The sequence below is a fragment of the Atta cephalotes genome (genome assembly GCF_000143395.1).
Source record: "Atta cephalotes unplaced genomic scaffold scaffold00010, whole genome shotgun sequence".
Classification (NCBI taxonomy): domain Eukaryota; kingdom Metazoa; phylum Arthropoda; class Insecta; order Hymenoptera; family Formicidae; genus Atta; species Atta cephalotes.
In genome coordinates, this window is record NW_012130074.1 from 3,204,240 (window position 1) to 3,218,914 (window position 14,675).

Consider the following 14,675-nt stretch of genomic DNA (forward strand, 5'->3'; position numbering starts at 1 on the left):
TATATATAGTGTGTATATATATATATATATATATATATATATATATATATATATATATAGTCCAAAGTTTTTATTTAATGTGATTATTTAGGAGTCAATGTAATATCACAATGAATATCATAATTATTCAATCATTTATGTTTATACTTTTTGAATAAATTTTGATTTTAATCACATTTCATTTTCATTGTTGCTTACGCATCTTTGTTTTGTATGTATTGAAAATACAATTACATTTTTGGTATGCCAATGTCATAGAATTTTTTGCTATATAAATAAATCAAATATAAATAAAGAAAAATGAAAAGCAAAATAGAATAATAAGAATGCGGCACGAATACTTATTACTAGTTTTCTATTGTGCGCAAATTGGTAATGTGCATAACATTTTAGTTTAACATAATTAAATCCGTCGGTTACGCCTGGATTTCAGTTACGCCTGGAATCATTTTCATCGAAAATAAAAATTAATACTATTTAATTTCACTTTCGAATAGAAGATGGATCATTAATCAATTATCAATTGATTATCAATTCCAAAGATATAATTTTTCACTGTGGTTAGAAAATAATGTAAAGAAAACTAAAGACGAGGCAAATATATAGTCTGTGATTTATTTAAATTTGCAACACAAATTTATTATTATAAATTGAATTGATCCGATGATCAACAAAACATAATTTATCTGAAGAATGCAAGAGCGTATAAACAAAGAAAAGTTCGATATAAATATATAAATCTACAGTAATATAGTCAGAATAAGTGTCAAATAATAAAATTATAACTTATGTCCATTTCTATCAATGTAGAATAACTTTAATCTTGTCTCAATTCTTTATCTTTTTCTAATTCTTAGAACCGATATTAAAGTTAAACTATATTAGTAGAAATGGGTATTAATCGAATATCAAAGATAACTAACAATGTGTCGAAAACGAGGTATATACTGAAAAATAATTATTCAAATTGTATAAAAATTAGTGAAATGCTCGTATATTTTCAAAACAAATTAAATAAAGTCGTGGCTTATTTCGAGCTTGTAATTAGACTGACTTTAAATTAATGTCATAAAATATTTAAAATAAAATATTTATTAATATAATATATTTATTAATATAAATAAAATATTAATATCATAATTCGTAACAATTGAACTCTCTAATCGATTGATTCTAGTCTTCGATAAATTGGATTCTCATTTTCAATCGAGGAATTTGGTAAAATTATTTTTATTGAAGGATATCATGTCTACTTTTGACCGAAGTATTTCATTCTTCTTATTTTATGTAACTGTCTTAATACATTTTGATATTTGAATTTTATATGAATTGACACATTACCACTGATGATTTTTTTTTATATTTCATTATATATTTCATTATATACGCTAATTTCATTAATTTAATAATTAATTATTTTTACATTGAAGAAGGCTTTGTAAGCCGAAACGTTTGTAATTTTATATTATTTTATTAATATTTAGTATTTATTAATATAGTTTATTAGTATTTAGATTATTATATAGTATTTACATTATCTTCTTACATCTTATGTTAATTGTTAATTAATTTAAAGTCAATCTAATTATAAGTTCGAAATTTGTTTAATTTGTATAAAAGTTATTCACACAGTAATGTAAAATAATAATAAATAAACGAAATACATATAAGAATAACAATAAATATAGATTCGTTATACTGTCAATTAGTGCATTAAATATTGCTATTCTCATCAGCTTATTTTGCTTTTTATTTCAGTATTGAATTTTTCCACTTTTTTCTTTTTTTGTAAATAAACGTTTATGTTAATGAGAATTTGAAAATATTTATAAAACTTTTTTTATTTTGATTCTTTATATTGGCATATCAAGAAATATTATGAAACAATTGAAATATTTCTTTTGCATTAAAAAATCTTTAGGACCTGTAGGCGTCGCTGCTGCAGCTGCCATTGTGTCAGCCAAGAAGCGAAAACGACCTCACAGTTTTGAAACTAATCCCAGTATCAGAAAGAGACAACAAAACAGGCTTTTAAGAAAGCTTAGAGTAAGTAAAACTCCTACAGGAATAATTTAGGCTCTGAAGAATATAAATCAAAAGAATATTAAAAATATTTATAAAGCCAACATTGGAAGGACATGTGTATATATAAATTTATTCTCGTATTAAAATTATGGAAACATTTCGATCCACAATTTCCTCAGTATATAAAATTCAAATACAATAAAAATATAAATAATACAGTAAAAGTCACATAAATATGAATGAAGTGCAGTAATCAAATTTAGTAAGAACAGTTCAAATTATCTGTATCTTATGTTTGTTTTTTTGATACTCAATTCTGTATGACAGTTCTTATCAAATTTGATTATTATGCTTCGTATTTTATGCAATTTTTAGTATTATAAGAATAATAAGCCAAATCGAAGATCACACATACATTTTCATTGTCATACGAGAACAATTTATGTCACAGAGTGCTAACTTTAGTAAATGTATACATTGACTACAATAAGTGTATATATTTACTGAGTTAACTTTGACTGTGATGTAAATATATATGTATATAAACATGATATACACATATTGATATGAATGATGTGTGTAGTGAATGACATGCATATATCCATGATATTTTTATTAGTATTGGCTCTTACAAGTATTTTTTATATTCTTTTGATTTAAATTCTCTTATAATTTATCAATATCGTATTTTCATTATTACTTGCGTTCTTGTATTTCCACTTATATATATTTATTCTAGCACAGTAGTATATTTTAGAATTTTACAATATCATTATCAAACTGTTTACAGCAAACTATTGACGAATTTGCTACCCGAGTTGGACAACAAGCAGTAGTATTAGTGGCTACGCCAGGCAAACCAAATAGTAGTTACAAAGTCTTTGGGGCAAAGCCCTTAGAGGACGTAGTTAAAAATCTAAGGACCGTTATCATGGAAGAGCTGGAGAATGCACTTGCGCAACAAGCACCGCCGCCCGTGCAGGATGATCCGTCATTATTCGAATTACCACCGCTTATAATCGATGGTATACCAACTCCGGTCGAGAAGATGACACAGGCACAACTTAGAGCGTTCATCCCATTGATGTTAAAGTATTCTACAGGCAGAGGTAAACCTGGCTGGGGAAGAGATAGTACGCGACCTCCTTGGTGGCCCAAGGAATTACCTTGGGCTAATGTCCGAATGGATGCGCGAACGGAAGACGAAAAACAAAAAGTACGTAAATTCGATATTCGAATATTTTTAATTTTTAATTTTTTCTTTATTATATTATTCTGTTTCCAATATATTTTTAAATAGTCGTACATTTGTTTTATTATTATTATTATTACAAATTTAAAAATTCATTATTTAAAAATATTAAAAATATAAAATACAGAGAGAAAAAAATTAAATTTTTGAAAAAACATATATGTATAATAAATAAATTATCTTTTACTGTTCTATGTATTTGATAAAAGATATAATGAATACATACTTGATCGAATAATCTATTCCAAGAATTTATTAATTAGATGTTAAACGTATGAATTGGGACAGTGCAATCCATTACAGATCTCCTGGACTCATGCGTTGCGGCAAATCGTAATAAATTGTTACAAATATCATGGCAGAGAAGATCTTCTACCGGCGTTTAGCGAAGATGACGAAAAGTCTAATTTAATACAACAAGCGACGCCTCATTCCTCATCGCATCCATCATCGAGCCAGACACAAAATGGAGGAGGACAGTCGCAACAGCAACAGACGGTGGGAGTTGTTCGTCTCAACAGCGCAGATTCATCTAAGGGAAACTCTTCGCCAGCACAAATCATTGCCGCGTCTCCCACAGCTCTTGCCACTGCCACTCAGGTGGGAGTGGATAGAGTTTATGAAAAAAAAATAGAATTTTTTAAACATATCTAGGATGACATGAAACAATATGAATTTTAAATCCCTATTTACTAAACAATTTTTTTTATTTTGATAATTAGAAAAATATTAACAATTTTCTTTTCTTGTTTCAAATTCTCCAATATTCAGAAGCCTGATTTTCATTTATTTTTACAGTCCCCATCATATAGAAAAAAAAGAATCTAAAATTTTAATCTGAAATATTTTTTACAAAATCGTATTTCTACTGATGTGTTTGGTTTCCCTTATTTGAGTTAAATTTTTTTTTATATATATATTAGATTTTAGAATTGAATATATATTAAAATATATTGATTTGTATAATCTGTATTCAGTAATGGAACATTTATAAAAAAATCAAAGTCATTTACATTTAAAAATTAAAATTCTAGTTAGAGAACTCATAACAATGTTCCTCGATTTAGAGCTGCATTCAAGAGCATTATTTACTGTCATTTTTAAGCACAAAATAACATGCTATGTAGTTATAATACAACTACTTTATCAAGAATTTAAGATAATGTTTGAAAATTTGAAATTGAAAAATCATAATTATTTTTTTATGATTATCTTTTGATATTATTTTTTTTTTATTGTTTTTTATTGTTTTAATTTTTCTAAGATTTTCATAAAATGACAGTCCATGGAATTTTGAGATGCAGCCATGATGTCATGTGTACATAATTTACTTATCTCTGACTTACAATTGTTTAACAGATGACAGCCCAATATCCAACAACTGTATTGCAGACAATAACCAATCCAGATGGAACAGTTTCTATCATACAGGTGGATCCTAGCACACCGATTATTACATTGCCGGATGGTACAACAGCTCAAGTTCAAGGAGTTGCTACTGTAAGTTTTCTTAAAAAATATAAAGATTTAATAAAATAAAAAATCTTTACAGATCTTTTTTTTAAAATTTTTTGAAAATGTAAACGTTTTTTATAAAATGGCACGTAATGAAATCGATGTGATATCTGATATAATACAATATTTATTTTACAATATACATACACATATAAAATATATATTAAATATACTGTGTATTAATCCAATTAAATTGATCCAATTAAATGTACAATGACACATGAATTTGATCATTTATGCATACGCATACCAAAATAATACGTATAGAAATACTAAAGGTTAATACACATACATATGTAGATGTAAAATCAATACAAGATAGAAGTATATATATATATGAACAAAGTTATAAATATCATATAAAGATTAATGTTTATAAAAGAAATGTTACGTCTTTTATACTTTTAGATCATTTTCAGTTTAAAGAAAGAATATATAATAATAAATAGAAATTAAATAGATATTAACAAAATATCAGATTATAATAATAATAAAAAATCACCGAACCTATACTACAGATAATACTAAATGTGATAATAGTCTTAATATTTAAAAAAAAATAGAAAAGGAAAATTGTTAAATTTATCCAATATGATATTGTATAATACAAGTCATGTACAATAACATCATTTTTGATTGCATTCAGATTCATACGAGTCAAGGAGATGTTCAGGCACTAGCGGAAGTAGCCGGTAGCACAGAAGGTGCTAGTGTGGCTGTCGATTTGAACACTGTCACAGAAGCGACGTTAGGTCAAGATGGCCAGATCATCCTTACTGGGGAAGACGGACACGGTAAAACAGTTTTTTATAGGCTCTGCACTGTCGCCGGCCAGGAACTACTTGAACAGTGACTCGTTTTTTATTGGTCCCGGATCTTTTTTTGCATGCTGTCTGCTATGCTCCAATCAAGAATCATGTCTCTATGTGTTTATACTACTTTGTATTACGAAGTAGGATCTGGACTAGTTAATGTATTTGCCTCGTATTGTATATATAGAGATCTAGAGTAATTTTATATAAATGGAGCTATGCACAGCTTAATTTGAAACTTTGTTCTTTGAGAATCCATGGTGCGCTTACATGTAATGTATAACACGGAGAATCGTGTAAAAGTATTAATTGCAAATATTTGCACTTCGAAATGTGTATAAATTGTATAAAGTACATGTTTATACATGTTTATACATGTTCATACATTACTATTTGTTATTTTATTTTGATTTTGAAAAATTTTAAGTAAGATAACAGCATTTATTTATAATATAATATGCATGTAGATATTATTGTTCAGCGATTACATGGACGTGACACGTATTTGTGTACAAAGTACTATTATGTATTCTATTATTATAATATCTGTATGTAAGAATTATTGCAGTACTTCTAGAAACTTTTACAACAAACAAAAAATGTACGTACAAGTGACTGCAAAGGAAATATATTGCCATTGGATTCTTAAAATTTTTAACTCAACAATTGCTAAAACAATCCGCTATCGCAATTACGATGACGGAAGAAACTGTTGTAACGATTATATTTACTCTATTGAAGATTGGTTTACTGACTTTAATTAAACGAAAAGAAATAAACTTGCTGTACATAGAGTATTTTTTGTTGACGTACCATTATTTTTTATACATTATGTGTTAGCAGCCTGTGTTTAAGCTGCTTGAAATAAGTAACATATTAGTGCTAACATTTATTATATGTTTTTCGAAAGTGTCATGTGAATTGTGTGATCTGAAATTTTTATTTCTGCAAACGGCTTAAACACTCGCTATCCCTCATAAACGCCTTAATTTTCTTAGATAAATATCGATTTTACGTTAAGTTAAAGAGGCATACCAAAGAATTATTGGATCATAACAAGTATATCTGTTCTTTCTGAGCGCATCCTTTAACTAATTAAATGGTACTATTTCTGCGTCTTTAAATTGTTCAATATTTATATAATATGCGATTTTGTTTTTATCAGATTTCAACTGGCACACAGCGATCTCGCAGATCTCTGTTTCATTCCTTTTGTTTTCCTTATCCTTCAGAAACCAATATCCTCTATTTATCTTGCACTCTATAACATGAATAATTTTGTTTTTTTCATTTGTGAATAATTACAGTGATCTGACAGACCATGTCATGCCAGTTATGAAAAAATAAAAGACGCGTTAAATTAAGGATTAGTAATCCAATGGATGTTCTTTTGTATCGTAAACTAGTAGTTATTGATTGTTATGATAGAAATTTAAATAGAAATTAAAATTGTCGAATGAAGAATGCGTAGTGAGAACAACACCACTTTTTATCGTGCACAGACCGTATTGGTTCGGTTTTAGCGCTTTGCAAACAGCTTCTTGACGTTGTCGCATTGTGAGTATAATTTATCTGAGATATTTGTTTACCATTTTCTTTTATCATCTTCTAGTTTGCAATACAAACGCAATTGGCTCGTTATGAGTCGATCATGGAACGCTTATTATACGTTTGTTTCAGGATATCCTGTATCAGTCTCAGGAGTGATCACAGTGCCAGTGTCTGCCAGTATGTATCAAACTATGGTGGCCAATATACAGAGCGATGGTACGATGCAGGTGGTAACGCCGATGGTTCAAGTACCCAAGGTCGAATCAGGAAATGGAGATACTACCATCGAGGCTGTTACTATACAAGGTCACCCCATGACGATGATAAATGCCGCTGGAGAACATCAGGTTCTTCAAGTAATATCGTTAAAAGACGCCAACGTTCTGACAAAGACCATGCAGGCCGAGGTTAAGGACGAGGACAGTCAACAACAACAAACTGTGTCTAGCCCAGAATAAACGTTAAGTGTAATCTAGTTAATCTAAAAGAATCGCTCCGTACTATCTGTACATGCTATCAGTGTATCACGGTGATATACGGAAGGGATAAATGTATGAAAGAATTAGTAACGATTGGTGTTGTGTTTTCTTTTTCTCTTTGAGTCACTGTTCTGTGTAACGTATCTTACTGATTGCGTCATTGAACAGCGGTTGTATTTGAAAATAAGAATGAATGAGTGTGAAATTGATCGAATTAAGATTAGTCATATTTGTACTCAAGATACATCATAGACGCTTGAGAGTATTCATTTGCAATCCAATTTTTCGGATATAGTATTAATTTTCAAAGAGGTCTATTGTCGTACCAGGTGAATGCGTCTGTTTTCGAAGATAATTATCTATCGCACCGTTTACTGGAAAATCATAAATCACCGATACTTGTGTATTTTCCAGTACTGCGTGAGTTAAGCACATATTTTCTAGTCTTGTAGCCAGGTTGATACATAGGAATACACACCAAAGACTTATTCTTTTATTAATTTGTTAATATTTTCTACAGAAAATTTCTATGGAAACAATTTATATGAAAATGTTTATACTTAATTTCATAAATTAATCTATCATGAAGCTCGATTATTTCCACAGTAATAGCAGAAATAATTTATTCAGTTTTTTGTTAACGGCACAGGATGATCTTTTTTTAAATTTAATGAAGACACACAAATCTTCCCTACAGATCCTTAAAAGTAAAAACAAGAAAAACAATTTTTTTTTATATTCCTAATTGACCTTCTATAAAAAAAATGTATTTTTATGGACAAAAATAAGGAGTAATTATTTAGTTATAAGGGATCTTAATGACCTTGATCTTGACATATGTTGTTAAGGTAATAAATAAATTTTAGCTCATTGTTTGTTAAAAAGTCGTTAACAAAAAAAGTTCATTAAAAAAAATGTGGTTTTAACGCAAAAAATTTGTACACAGACATTTCTAAAAAAAAACCAAATATATCATCACACACAGCAATTGACTGGATTAACTTTTACAGAGAGGTAATTTATATAATTTAATAACTTGATAAAACTACATAAATCGAGAACAATGTCAATTATTTGTAAAGCAGAAAATTTGTGTTTTTGAAGTAAAATATTTATATGTTTGAAACAGAAAACTTATACTTATTTAAAAATTCTCTATTTTAATAAATATTTAATTACAAAATAATCTGGCTTCTTAACTCATGAATCAATAGTTAACAAACAAAATTAAATTGATGGAAAAGGAATTATTGTCGAAATCGATGAGGCAACAAAATCATACAAGAAAAATTATATAAGAAATTATATAAGAAAATATTTTGCGCTGTTAAAGCATTTGTTTCATCAGAGCGCAATCGTGTGTAAAATCTAAAAGTTAGATTTTATTGATGAACTTTTTTTGTTAGTAACTTTTTTAGGAACAATGAGCAACGGCTAAAATTTGTCCATTTGTCACTCGGAGCCATACATATGTCAAGGTCAAAGTTATTGGAGGGTCCTCTATATCAAATAATTAATAAACAAGGCTCATACATAGAGTCAAATAAATTGCATGGTCAAATATTTGAGCTCGAAGTTCAGTCTGATCGAATCGTAAAAAAATTATCAAGATGACTTTCTTATCATATGTAACAGTATATATAATACAGACATGGACGTTTCTCATGAGCATTTCTTGACCACTTGGAATTTGACATCTTGGAATTTCTTCTAAATAGTCAAGATATGCCAAAAACAGGCTATTATATATATAATACATAAAGGATCGCGATAGTAGAAATAATGAAAAAAAAAGAGTTAAGCATTTCTGACGGGTACAAATAGAAAGTAAGATGTATGTTTTTTCATAACTAAGAAAGCATAATAATATACAGACAGTTTGCAGTTTTAATACACACCAACGAAAGGCGTGTGTCCATAATCATATTTTATGAGAATTATATTGCACTATATATTTGCTTTGATTAGCATAATCAATCAATAACAAGTCATTATTTGATTTTCATCAACGAGGAAAAAATCTGATTATATTTGTACAAAAGATTACTTTTATGTGTTCTTGATTTCGAAAAATATAGAATTACAATGTATGTAAATTGATTTTCGAAAGAGGAGGATATGCGATTGTAAAAACCAGGATTCACAACACACATACACACATATATACTGTCCTTCATTCCACTTGAAGGTAATCAAAAATAATCGATTCTATTTTACACTAAATAGTTGAACTGTGTCGTGGTATTTAAAATCATCGCTCCCATTTTTATATAATATATTTAAAGTGACGAAAAGTGTATTTTTTGCGTGCAATCTTGTTTCAATGTTGCGGTGACAAATTGTAGGATTATCTTTCGGATTATCGGAAATGACTACTTTTTTAACTGTACACTTCTATTCTCTTATCTTTTTTTTGTATAATCTACATTACATATTATATTACATATCTACGTTACATGTAGAATGATTAAAATGATATCATTCAGTTGTAGTTATTCAATTGTAAATTGGATAATGCATAGCATGTTATACGTATTGCAAAGCAATACTTGATTCCAAAGATCGTAATATTGAAACAACAAATTGCCCTTGAAATCATGTGTAATAATATTAAAGAGATTTTTATAACATTATAGGGAAAAGTAGTTGAAATTAGTGGTAAATACTATTAAAAGCGTATCATAATGACTAGATAATAATTGTTGCGTTTTTTTTAAATATTCAGGGCAAAACTGCATTAATGATGTAATATATCAGTACTCATATGTAAGATAAACATATTATATTTTCCCTCCGTTGTTTGTAACAAAGCACATACCAAGCATAAATTAAGTTGGATGTCATTTGAAAAGCAAGAAAAAAATATGTATTACGACTTTAGATAATTATAGACATATGTGTATATGACTGCTGATGTATATCTCCCAATTTCTCCATCATATAATGTGTAAATAAGTTGTCACGTGTAGTTTTTGCCTCCATACGTCTATTGCAATTATGCGAAATTAAAAGTAATTAATACAATTGTGCTATATATTATTATTATTATATATATTTCAATTGTTCATATTATGGACATGAAACACAAAGAAAAAAAAAGATTAAGATTCAACAGTCTTTATATATCTTTAAAATTAAATCTCAAAATTTTGGCATATCTTATATATAATATTAAGTTTTGATTTTTTATTAACAGACATTAATTACAATTGTGGTTATTTATTCAACAATGCTGCTGGGAATGCATACATGTCTAATTCAATTTAACTAACAAATTATTCTCAATGTTTGCATCTGAGGGAGCAGTTACGAATATATAAATACTAGGACTTATACAGTATATTTTTAGTCCATTACATTTCATGTATTTCTGGATAAGCTAATTCTGGCTTATCATATCCTAACTCCTCGGGCGTACTGATACCTAGATCGTCCAAGATGGGTCTGATTTCTTGAAGAATGTAAGGATAGATTTGAGCAGCATGTGGGCCACCTTTATCTCTTATACACTCTATGAACCTTACGGCGAGAGCAAAATCATTTAACCTTCGGCAAGCTTTCAATGCTGCGCATATGATCTTTGGTTCTGGCACAAGATCCATACCTAAACAAAACAAAATGAATTTGTTATTTTACAATTGATACATGGATGTGCATTTATAATAAGTCAATATAAAATAAAGATAGTCTTTGCAATTACCTGATTAAAAAAATACTTGCATGATAAAAATAAATAGCTTCTTTCTGTTTTATAATAGAATCAATGTCTGATTTTTCAAATGTAAATTTAAATGATAATTCAAGAAAATCTATTTTCTTTTTGAATTAATGATTAAAAATAAAACATTCATAGCAATATGAATCTCGGAAAGGCAAATACATAGATGGAAAAGTTGTTCCTTAAGTATAACTTCCAAAGAAATTGTAATAGAAGTTTAAAGGACTTAAACATAAGCAATAATCAATGACATTAGACTGATATATAAATGATACAATAAGTAGGAAAATACCTTATTTGATCTGGAGTTAGATCTTAATACTTAATATTTCAGTATGAAATTATACACACATTCAATTCTGTATATAAATTCACTAAATACTAAAATATTATTAAGTATTAAGATCTAGCTCAGACCAAATAAGATATCTTCCTATTTACTTTTTAATACAAGTTTTATAATAGAAGTTTTTAATAAGACTTTAATAGAAGTTGTGACTAAAGAAATATTCGATGGTATGTACCAGAACATTGTTTAGGCAAACACAATACAAAATAAAATGCAATCTGAAAAGAACAGCCGCGTTTTACTTCACTACTTCTCGTGTCTACGACGGATAGATAAAAATTGCAATAAGAGAATCATCATCAGTATGAGGTGTCATGTTTCAATAGTCTAAGATTTAGATCATTTGTCAACAGAGGCAATTAAATTAACGCGAGCTTACCAGCCAGATCGTTCATGGCTTTTCGGATCTCCCAGTGATCGATATCATTGCGGTTGAAAAAATTCACGTATCGTTGATCGAATTCGTCGTCGGTCTCACTATGAGTAGCTCTGATGCATTGCGTGCCGACGATGGAGATCTGCGGCATAATCGCGGTGCGCGCTGCTGAAGCCACGCGTGTCGCTACGACGCGCAACATTTCTTCTCGCTGAAAATCTCGCACGAAAAACGCTTATATGAGCAGACTGATTATCTGTCTGTTGCGTAAATCGACCACGACGGAAGTCGATCGTCCAAATTAGTCGAATTGCTTGCAGTTTGCGGCAAGTTTCACTAGATGACGTGATCTGCTGCTTCCGATTACGAGTGATAACGGCGCGTATTTTAAGATTCGGATTAATCAGATAACTATAATTTTAATCTTTTAATTAATTATTATTTTAATTAGTTCTGTTCCAATTGATCGAATTCTACTCTATAATTTGCAGTTTTCAACTTTCAATCTCAGGTCTGTTTTTCTTATTCCTGTATACAGAACGCGGTAAAGTTTGCCGCGCGGCGGAAGTTATCGTCACTAACTAATAATTCTATTGCCCGTATTCATAGTCAAGCTCTATGAATTATTTTATTGGCTGCATCTAAAGATAAATTTAAGGAAGCTTAAGTACAAGATCTGACTATGATTACGGGTATGTGTTCTTAAGTCGGCCTCACCATGCAAACTTTTAGAAATGATGTATTACTTCCGCCGCGCGGCAAAAGTTGGATTGAGTTCAATTTTTGTTGCGCGGTGGAAATTATGTAACTATAATATTATTTCCGAGCAAGCAAGATTGATTGGCTATCACGCCAATTTCTGTCGCGCGGCAAGTATTGCCGCATTCTGTGTGCAGGATTAGGTTGAAATTCTTATTCTCAGTTTTCTGTTCCTTGTTCCTTTTATTGTGCGGAGCCTCTAACACATGAAGCATAAGAAAATAAACCAATCAGAATCCTTTATTTTATGGAAAGAAAGGAAATAAAGGACTCTGTTCATTTTTTTATGCCTCATCTTTTATGCGTTACACAAGAATGTGCTTCCCGCTTAATAAGAAGATCAAACTCAAGTGGCCGATTACGAAAAAAGTTGGCTCAAAACCTTAAAAGTAAAAGCGGGAAAAGTTAGAAGTATATATGACTATCACGTAATCACAGTCACACGAATGTATGTATGTATGCATGTAGATATATGGGTAGATACATATGTGACTTGCGATACTTGCGATCATGTGTCAATACTTCTAACTTTTCCCGTAAGGCATGATGGCACTAAAATCATATCTGTCGAATTTTCTATGGCTTTTCCTATACCGTGTTTCGAGCTAACTTTTTTCGTGACCGACCTCTTGAGTTTGGTCTCCTTCTTTAGGACTTTATACAATAAAAAGAACAGCGAATAAAAAATTTCAATCTAGAAATCATGTATTGTGGAATACAGTTTCTGATAGATTGAAATTTTTATTCTTTGTTCCTTGTTTCTTTTATTGTGCGAAACCCCTTATTACTCCATGGATATACAGTAACACCGACGAAATATTATTAAAAACCAATATCCTTATCGGAGTTCAACGTTCTTGTGAATGTTGAAGTGATTAAGAATTAAAAACTGATAATATTGTACTAATTTTATGATTTATTACTTTTGTAGACGTATTTATGCATTTAGAACTAATAATACTTAATTTTTCTTTAAAATTATGATTTCAGTGTTATCGTCAAAGTTGATCAACAGAAATAATAATTGCAGAGAAAAAATTATAATTTTTCTGCAACATATGGATATTATAATTTTACAAGTATGTATATTTATTTATGGAACATTTATGTAATAAAAAATCATCAATGCATTTAATTTTAATTTTCCATTCAATTTCATGTAAAAATAATGAATTTCTTTTTATTATACCTAATAATGTATGAGCCAAATATTTATAATAGCAAATTTATATCAATTGTCGATAATTAGCGTTCTTCAATTACCTCCAGGCCCTTAGAGTTCTTTGTATATTGCGCTGAAATTTTATCCAAGATTGATGGTCTTTAATAGTATCTTGTCAGTAATAGTAAGGACAAGATCCTGATTTCAACCGCGTAGATTTGCTTGCGCATCATTAGCGGCTACATTTTTAGTGGCACTAATACCGAAAGCAGAGTCCATAATTTAAGTGCCATTAAGATGTTTTTTCATGCGCAGCACGTTGCAATAGCAAAAATGTCACGTGATGCAATTTTTCAATTGCTTTTGCATTTGCTGCGCATGAAAAAGAATAACGGCAACAGCATATGTATTAAAGTTTAACCTCAAATATGTGTCTTTTATTTGCTCAGCTCGAAAAGGATTAGGCTGCGTTCCGTTTCACGCATGATGCGCATGATGCATCATTTATCCTTGTTATCATCACAAGGCTAAATAATGCAGAATACGCATCATACATGAAACGGAATGCAGCCTTAATAGGAAAAACTTAAAAAGCTAAAAACTTGTGATTATATAGTAACTGTGTAGTTACAATTTGGACAAATATCATTTCAGGTAATTATTTAGAATTTAAAATA

General features: G+C 29.4%; 2 protein-coding genes across 2 annotated transcripts in view; one reads left to right on the forward strand and one right to left on the reverse strand.

The window, feature by feature from the left end:
* Window positions 1-7,613, forward strand: part of LOC105627739 (DNA-binding protein P3A2) — a 9,123-nt gene extending 1,510 nt beyond the window's left edge. Inside the window, exons 2-7 of the mRNA XM_012209019.1 lie at window positions 1,922-2,046; window positions 2,816-3,241; window positions 3,566-3,877; window positions 4,637-4,777; window positions 5,439-5,586; window positions 7,285-7,613. Coding sequence (XP_012064409.1) covers window positions 1,922-2,046; window positions 2,816-3,241; window positions 3,566-3,877; window positions 4,637-4,777; window positions 5,439-5,586; window positions 7,285-7,613 — 1,481 coding nt within the window. The remainder of the gene's footprint in view (window positions 1-1,921; window positions 2,047-2,815; window positions 3,242-3,565; window positions 3,878-4,636; window positions 4,778-5,438; window positions 5,587-7,284) is intronic.
* Window positions 7,614-10,796: 3,183 nt separating this feature from the next.
* LOC105627740 (cytochrome c oxidase subunit 5A, mitochondrial) lies at window positions 10,797-12,279 on the reverse strand. Its single transcript, XM_012209020.1, has 2 exons — window positions 12,081-12,279; window positions 10,797-11,238 (listed from the first exon to the last, which is right to left on the reverse strand). The coding sequence occupies exons 1-2, from the start codon at window positions 12,277-12,279 to the stop codon at window positions 10,988-10,990; spliced, it is 450 nt and encodes a 149-aa protein (XP_012064410.1). The 3' UTR covers window positions 10,797-10,987.
* Between the last annotated feature and the right edge of the window lie 2,396 nt (window positions 12,280-14,675).